Below are 8,479 nucleotides of genomic sequence, written 5' to 3' on the forward strand. Positions count from 1 at the left end.
CGCTAGTTAGATGATCACTGCCATGTTTCTGTTGGAGTATACGACAGCTGCACTCTTATACTGAGGACTATCATAAGAGACCGCATATGGCGAAGTTAACTGTTAGGGCTCGCTCACATGAGCGATGATTCTCTCTTCCGAAAATTGGATCGACGTTAATGACTCTCTGCTCAAACTCTGATCCGAGTGTCCATTTACTGTGATCCAATTCTCTCAGATGAGAGAATCGTATCACAAGTGCGCAGAAGACCGAGAACGTAATTTCTGTATATTCTCTATTGTCTTTGTCCACATAAATCGGACTGCACTGGGATGACATCTGAGTGCAGTCCAATGTTTTACACGCACCCATAGGCTTGAATGAGGGCTTGTGATCTGATTTGCCGAGCCACTAGCAGCATGCTGCAATTTTTTATTTATTTTTTTTTCCACAGACCGATTCTGTCGGTAGAAAAAAAATCGCATATCTGCACTGACCCATAGTATAACATTGGTTCGAATGCTATCCGATAAAACATTCAATAGCACTCGTCAAGTTATACACTCGTGTGAGCGATCCCTTAGTTTATTGATATGTGTGTAGTTCCTCTCCACACTGGACTGTGTTCCCTATTTTGTTAGTGTCACTTTCTCCTGATGATGCAAATAACAGGTGCTCAATATCTCGAGAAAACAGTTCATCCTCCCACAATAACTAACAAAGCTGCACTCTGTAACGCAATAGCATGCAAACATGAAATATATGAAATAGGAAAAAACGAAGATACTTAGCGCATAAATTGGTCAATTCATGTATGCCCAGGAGCCACGATAAGGCGATTCTCTTTGCTGGGAACCTAACCTAATGTGATTCTGACGCGCCCCCTGGGCCGTGGGGTACTCGGTGCCGGGCCGGTCGTTGCTAGGGGAGATGTCACAATGGCGGTGACCCAGTCCGTGACCCAGGGCAGTCAATCAAAGGGGGGCAGTTTACAGGGGATTTATAGTTCTTTTGTATACAGTTCGTGACGCCACCTGGGAGGGAGCCGCCGCTGCGGAGCAGGTCCTCTGGTGCTGGTGTAATGCAGCAGAGTTGGTTCAGCTCTCCTCAGGTAGAGCTTAGCTCCAGGGCAGTGTAGATGTTGCTGTTATGGAAGTAGCACTCGTGGTGCAGTGTAGTGCAGGGGGTGATGGCGCAGCAGTAATAATTGACAGAGACAGTGGGATGCAGTCTTCTGGATTTACTCACAGTTCTTACTTTGCTCCTGGTTACAACTGCAGATCATAACTTCCCACGTCATGCTGTGTTCACCGGGCAGGAGCTCAGCCAACCCTCAGGTACCTCCGGAGTACATAACGGGACCCCCTTCTGTGTGTTCCTTCTGGCCGTCTCCCTGCACCTCACACCTAGTGTCCCAATCCAGTGACCGCGGACCTTGACAGGCGACGTCTTCTCTGTCCCCTGGGTCCTCTATGACCACCTTCTCGGTGAGATAGATGTGGCTTGTGGCTGCAGTACCTAGAATACTGCAGCCTCCGGTTTCCTAATTGAGGCTTAAAGAACTCCGCTAGTTTAGGGACCGGTCCCCTCTGTGCGACCTGACCCCTCCACCTCCTGGCAGATTCGGGCGTACGGGTGGCCTCCAGCACTACCTGTACCCCTGGGGTCCCTTCCACGTTCCTGGAGCCTTTCTCCTGCTCCTCTCTCTCTTCAGTCTTTGGCCTCTCTGGCTAGGCCCTCCTCCTAAGCAGAGCTCCTGCTCCTCTCACTGTCGTCCTCCACTGACTGAACTCCACTCCACTCCACTGCACTCAACTCAAGATGGCTTCCGTCTTTATAGCACTTCTTTCAATGCTCCCCTGATCTTCTTCCTCCACCCACACCTACTACATGGTTCCCCCTCACTTTGGTTCCCCCCACTCCAGCCAGGGACAGGGCTCTGCAGGAAGCTACGCATCTTGCCCCTCCTGCTGGTCTGGAGTAATGTAGTGTTGGATGCAGGTGTTAGGGTCCCGGGCAGTACTCCTTCCTTACCTGAGAGTGAGATACAACACCTCTGGGTGAGATGCTGTACCTCTGTGGCAACTGAACCCGCAGGGGTGCCACAATTCCTCTCTTGGGCTGATATAATTGTAGGCTATCGGTAGGTAGGATTTTGCTGTGATTAAAACCGCCATAGGCTGATGGATGAAGTGCTAAGTCAGAGAGACTGTGTATATAAATATCAAAGACTGACCATCACTTCAAAACATAGACCAGATGTGAACAGGTGCATACTAAGAGTTGCCATCTCCATATATAATTAACAAATAAAGTTGCACTCTGTAACGCTGTATCATGTAAAAATGAAATCTAATTGGAATTGCATTACTGCTGTAGAAAATAGAAAAAAAAAAGGTACTTGGCGCATAAATTGGCCAATTCATGTGTGCCTAGACCAATGACAAGGCGATCCTTTTTGCTGGGAACCTATTTTCTAGAGCAGTATTGCAATTCCAATTCCATATCAGTCTTTGATAATTATGTATATAGACTCTCTGACTAAGCACTCCACCCATCAGCCTATGGCAAAGAAGATCGCCTTGTCATGGCTACTAGGCACACATGAATTGGCCAATTTATGCTCCAAGTATTTTTGTTTTTTACTATTTTCTAGAGCAGTAAAGAAATTACAATTTCATATATTTCATGTTTGCATGCTATAGCGTTACAGAGTTCAACTTTGTTACTTATATATGGAGATGGCTACTCTTAGTATGCACCTGTTCATACCTGTTCTCTGTTTGGAAGTGACTGTCAGTCTTTGATATTTGTCTACATCCTCCCACAATGTTTGAGTGCTGAATGGTTTTGCTGAAAGCTGGAATCCGCAACAATTTCCATTTGCCAATAATCAGGAACGAGCTTTCTCATGAAAGATTGTTTGGTCATTTTTCAGCACGTGTAAAAGGGGCTTTAGTTTTCCTCAAACATGAAGGTAGAAGAACATTGATGGAGAATAAGGCCTTCAAAGTAAGACTTCCTAAGGCACCGGCCCTCTTTGTAGAGCAGGGAGTCTTACTAGTATGCAAATTGGCTCTTTTCGAGAGGGATAAAAACTGTTTCTCTATTGCCACACATTCCTCTTCCTTCTAGAATGGAGATATTTTTCATACTTGCTTCCTAAGGAAAGTTTTCCCCTAACTGTTTGAAGGAAAATCTCTGTCAAAGGCATCATACCCAGCCAACCAAAACCCTACTCCATATTGTAGAAGCAATAACTTTTTAACAGTGCTGTCTGAGTGTCTCTTATTTGGCAGATATACCTGGTCATTGGCTCTTTAATGGGTAAGAAATTATCTCTGTAATGCCAACTATAAGAAGTTCCTAGCATTTATCAAATTGTGAAACGACTTGTATTCTACCGAAATGTCATTGAGATTAGTTGGCGGTTATGCATGTAGGTTAAATAATGACTTCATATCTGTCTTCTACCACAGGTGTCACTTACAATGGAATTCCTGCCGTCCCTCCTCATCAGAACTTGCACCCGATCCACCAGCGTCACATCACGGTGCCCACCAGCATTCCACAACAGCAGGTGTTTTCCCTGGCAGAGCCCAAGAGAAAGACCTCTCCATTCTGGACCACAATCACTAAGCTCACACCCTTCAAGAAATGAGGGCGTCTGACATGAAGGAGAACTGCTGTATTTATGTGAAGGACACTGTATTTCAAGATTTGAAGTTATTTCTAAGTAACTCAACTAGTGTTTTCCTAGATGGTGGAAAAAAAAACACAATAATGTGAAATTGGTGATCTAATACTACGGGGAGGACTTGCCGTTGATGAATATTTTATTTATTCCTGGACTTGTGATTTTATGGAACATTTTTTAATATGTAAATATATAATTTTTTAATTTAGTCTGTTTTAGTGAAATGATGAGCTTTTATAAGCTTCTCACAGCCAGTTTGCAAATACATCAGGAAAAATGAAATCATGGCTGGTTTAGATTATAGTGTTGACTGGTGGCCATTTTCTTCTTGTTGAGGAAGTGATGTTAATGAAGGAACCCACATATGTGACCTCAGTAGATGGTGGTGCCCACTAAAGACAGTTGTGTTTTCCTAGGTTGGTAAAGCGGCTTACAATGCTCCATATTACAATTCATGTTTTTAAGAATTGTGCTTGGTTGACATGGCTGCATTCTTAAAGGACAGTCTCGCACCTATGTATACCTTAGTTTGGTTCTGGCTCTGCTCAGTTTAACTAAATATAAAAAATAGCTATGTTTTTCATATTTTAGCAGCAACAACTTTAAAGGAACCCATTACACTGAAGATTCAGTCCAAGATACAATCACCATGTTTAGGAGCAAAATGAGCTAAGCCGATTGATGTATATCTTTATGGAAAAGTGTTTAATAGAAATAGTAATTTAGCTTCTGCCCATTCTGTGCTCTGCCATCTTTTTGACAAGGCCTTAGCAATGATGGCTTCGGAGTATGGTCGAGCATGGAGGCCAACAAATTCAGTGTAATTTACGTAGCAAGAGTAGCTTAAATTAAATAGAACTGGAACTCTTGCGCCACCTACTGAAAGTAGCAATCCTAAAAGTCAATTTGGACCCTTTAACGAGCCTTGCCATATGACTTAGGATAAAAGCCAAACCAGAATCTCAGTTTGCAGACATGTGGCCTATATAGCCTATAAGTCTCCTTACACTGGCATGTCAGGCATGTCACTCTCCACAAGGAGAGAAGTTACCCCTTAAACCTGGAGTACATTTCTTACACCTGGAGTACATTTCTTACACCTGCCCAATGCGCAATTCATAAAGAAAAGCATGATTCTTAATGAATTTGGAGCATCTTATTCCAGCAGACTACTCATCAATACTGATGTATAAAACGCCATTCTTGATGAGTGTTTCAGAACCTTCTTTTTGCGATACTGACTCTTCCTCCAGATAAACAGAAGCATTTATGTTTTTTAAAGACACATTTAGAGAGGAAGACAATTCTAAGTTGGTCCAGTAAATATTCTGCACAAAACTTTTTGGTCATTCAATATGCACTTTGGCCTTATTTTATGAAATCAGAGCTGTAGTCAAAATGTGGCAATGGGTTTTTTTTTTTGTTATTTTCTAATACAGTTCTAACTTTTTTTTTTTTTTTATTCTTATTTTTTATTATTTTGATTTTTGCCAAACTAAAAATCTGCTACTATACAAGATCAATGTACTCTGGGAAATGCGCAACTGCTCTTTAATTTTGGATGGAAACCCATTATAATGGCACATTAAGGAGAATAGTTTGAGCACCTTTCCTGCAAATGTACGTTCTGAGCGGGAACACCTACCTTTTGGAATAATTACACATGAATAAAGGGTTGTGTATATTTGTTAAACCTATACATTCCAGGGGTGAAATAACTGTATTATTTCACTGTCTTTTAGGGCCATGCAGGGAGTATACTGTAATTTTTTTTGCATCAAATCCTCTATGGAAGAGACTAAGGCTCTGTTCATACTAGCGTTATGAGGTTTAATGGAATAACCATAATTGTTTTGATGAATCTATCATTCGACTGATTCCATTGACTTCTAATGGTTTCAGTACGGTAAATTCTATTTTGAAAAATGAGAAATATAATGGCAGTGTGAACAGAGTCTTATGTATAAACTTGTAAAATGTATCCCCCAACTTTGTGATATTTGGCATGATAAATACCATTTTTAAACACTTTAATGGGGGATTTAGGGTGACCCAGTAACACAGCTGTAATACAGCTGATGCTAAGTGTACTCAAGAACCAGAATTGATTGTGAGGTCCTAGTGCCATAGACCATTCTATCAACACCAGCTTTTTGATGCCTGTTAAGTCAATTAGAATTACCAATTGGATAACAACCGATTCCAGCATTCCTGATTGTGCTTAGAGCGACTTGCATCTAAAACTAACACCGTCATGGAAATGCATCATGTTGCACAAGGAACAAATGGATAAATACCCCTGAAGGCCATTCAGACCTTGCATTTCCTATCGGTTGTTGGATGGAAGGAACAGGTAACAACAGTAGAGAAAGAACCACAGCTCTGAAATAGGATTAGGAGCCTCGTGGAGATGTGGACTTGCCAGAAATACAATGTGCCGTCAATCTATTAGGATTTCACAAACCCAATGGGCCAGGTGGACAATGTTTCCATAAATGTTCTAAAAGTGCCAACATTTTTAAGTAGTTTTCTATTAATGTTCATGAAAATTCTTGTAGATGGGTCCCCAACGACAAAGAGGCACTTGTAGTGGTCTAAATGGCAACTAAGCCTCGAAATGCTCTGGAGTTTTCTTGAATTCTAACAATTGTTCCTTTCAACGTGAACTGAAATTGGAGTGTGTTCATTTTGGGTGCAAGTAAAAAGAAAAGAAACTCAGACTTGGACTATTCAAATTTCCATATATTGAAGCCACCATGTTGACCTTTAGGCCACTTTCATACATCTGTAACATGGACAGAAGTTAGCAGACATTCCACAGTTTTATGCCAAACTGTCCTTGAGGTTCCATCAGATGGGACAAGAATCAGCGAATGAGTGTGTGTTTGTAAGAATGCTTGTTCCCAATTATCAGGACATGTCAGCACGCCAGTGATCACCCAACAAGCAAGCAAAACGCTTGTTCATCAGGTGAACAGATTGTTGTCGGCAGTACATCCTTTGTAAATGGGGAATATGCTGCCAACAACATGATGCTTTATGGGGACAAAGTGAAAATTCTGTTGTCATCAGTTTGTGCAAAAAGGCGAGTAAACAAGCACTAATTGACTTGTATACTCTCTATTGTTGCTAATTAACAGGCTGAGACCACACATGCTGTATGCATTAAATACATTATCTAATGATCTTGTATTTATGGGTGACTCTTGGCTGCAGATATTGGGAAAGAGATGGACTGGTCATGTTGCCTGCAACGATGAATGATCTTTTTTTTTTCTCTGTGATGTATGGCACTGTTGGGCTATGTGCTCACAGAGTTTTTCTAGGAGTTTTTAGAGCTGAAACTGAGCGGAAACTCTCCAAATCTCAAAAAATATGGGCCCAATTCATCAAAGCTTTCAAGCCAAAGCTTTGAAAAATTACAAAGTGACTTTTGGTGTTTTCACATCAAAATGTACGGAGCTGGTGTGGGGTGCCACAGCTTGTCTAATTCTTGTTGAGACGTGCTGTTCCCTACCCCAGAAATCTCACCCAAGTACCTGACTGGAGTAAGATTTCTAGTGTTGTGTTGCTCATGGAAGCGCATGCCATTTGTCAGAAGCTTCAGAATCCTGAAGAGGCAGGCATCTCTTCATGAATTCGAAGGGTCTGACTCCAGCACACCCCCTCATCAAGACTGTCGTGAACAACGCCAGCCTTGATTTATCAGGCCCTTTGTGTTTCCGCTCAGTTTCTTCTCCAAAAACTCACCAAAACACTCGTGCACATACCCTTAAAGGATCTGACAATGGCTTCTCCCACTGAAAAAATGTGTATGTAATACGGGGAAGTTGGGAGGGAACGACTAGATTATGTGTATGGCCAGCTTCAGCTCAACCATATGGTGATCTAATCTCAGTTGAACTGCCGAAGATCCTAACGTTGAATTATACTTTGACACATGATCTTCTTCAAAGAACAAAATGGCCGCCTTGCTGTAACGATTGTATATTTCCAGATATTCCACTGAAAGTGCGTGTATCACTGGTCACTAGACTTTGGTATTTATTTTGTATAGCTAACAATACAGTTTATTATTCTGTTATGTCTATTTTTCATAATGAAAAAGCCATTTTTTCCCAAACCAGTAGTTCAAGGAGCAGATTGTAATGATCCGGAGTAGGAACCTTCCCATTCGGTTCCAGGATTTCGTTCACGTGTGTTAGCACTGGAATGTGTTATTTTCAGTTCAGTGTTAATATGAAACCATGAACCAATTTTTACCTTGTTTGTAATGAATTGTAGTTTTTGTGACTTTTCATGATGGACTTTTATTTTACTGTTACATTTCGCTGAACTTTTGATGAAGTTTTGGTTGGAATATTTCAAAGATGTTAAAAAATGGCTTGTTATTTTAGCAAGCGACCTCCAAAGACTCGAGATGTGTGTGATTTTTATTTATTTTATTTTGGATATTATAATTTTTTTTATGATCAAATTTACAAATATTTAAGTATTCTCCACAACATTGAAGATACAACCAGCAACGAAAGATTATATATCTTCTTTGCTAGTGTACAGTATATAGACCCTGCATGACCGAATACAGCATATATTGACTAGTATGCCCAAAAAATAGTACAGTTTGGGCTCATAGCAAGCTATGGGCGAACTAATACAAACAGAATAGCCATATACATGGTGATTTAAAGGGATTATTCTAGTTTAGGAAATAAAGTTTGCCTTTTTCCCCAGAATGACTTTACTTTATTCCATAGGTTCTATTATTCAATGTAGCCATTATTAGAACCAGATGGAGCAGC

The 8,479-nt window shown here is 41.1% G+C and overlaps 1 protein-coding gene across 4 annotated transcripts in view; it reads left to right on the top strand.

Moving 5' to 3' along the window:
• SPATA13 (spermatogenesis associated 13) overlaps positions 1-8,089 on the top strand; it is a 98,220-nt gene extending 90,131 nt beyond the window's left edge. For all 4 annotated transcript variants that reach the window (XM_073662444.1, XM_073662445.1, XM_073662446.1 and 1 more), the window contains one exon: positions 3,460-8,089. In XM_073662444.1, coding sequence (XP_073518545.1) covers positions 3,460-3,641 — 182 coding nt within the window. In that variant the 3' untranslated portion in view covers positions 3,642-8,089. The remainder of the gene's footprint in view (positions 1-3,459) is intronic.
• Positions 8,090-8,479: the final 390 nt, after the last annotated feature.

This window comes from Phyllobates terribilis, unplaced genomic scaffold, assembly GCF_046119375.1.
Source record: "Phyllobates terribilis strain yellow unplaced genomic scaffold, ASM4611937v1 Scaffold_2__4_contigs__length_985480577, whole genome shotgun sequence".
Classification (NCBI taxonomy): domain Eukaryota; kingdom Metazoa; phylum Chordata; class Amphibia; order Anura; family Dendrobatidae; genus Phyllobates; species Phyllobates terribilis.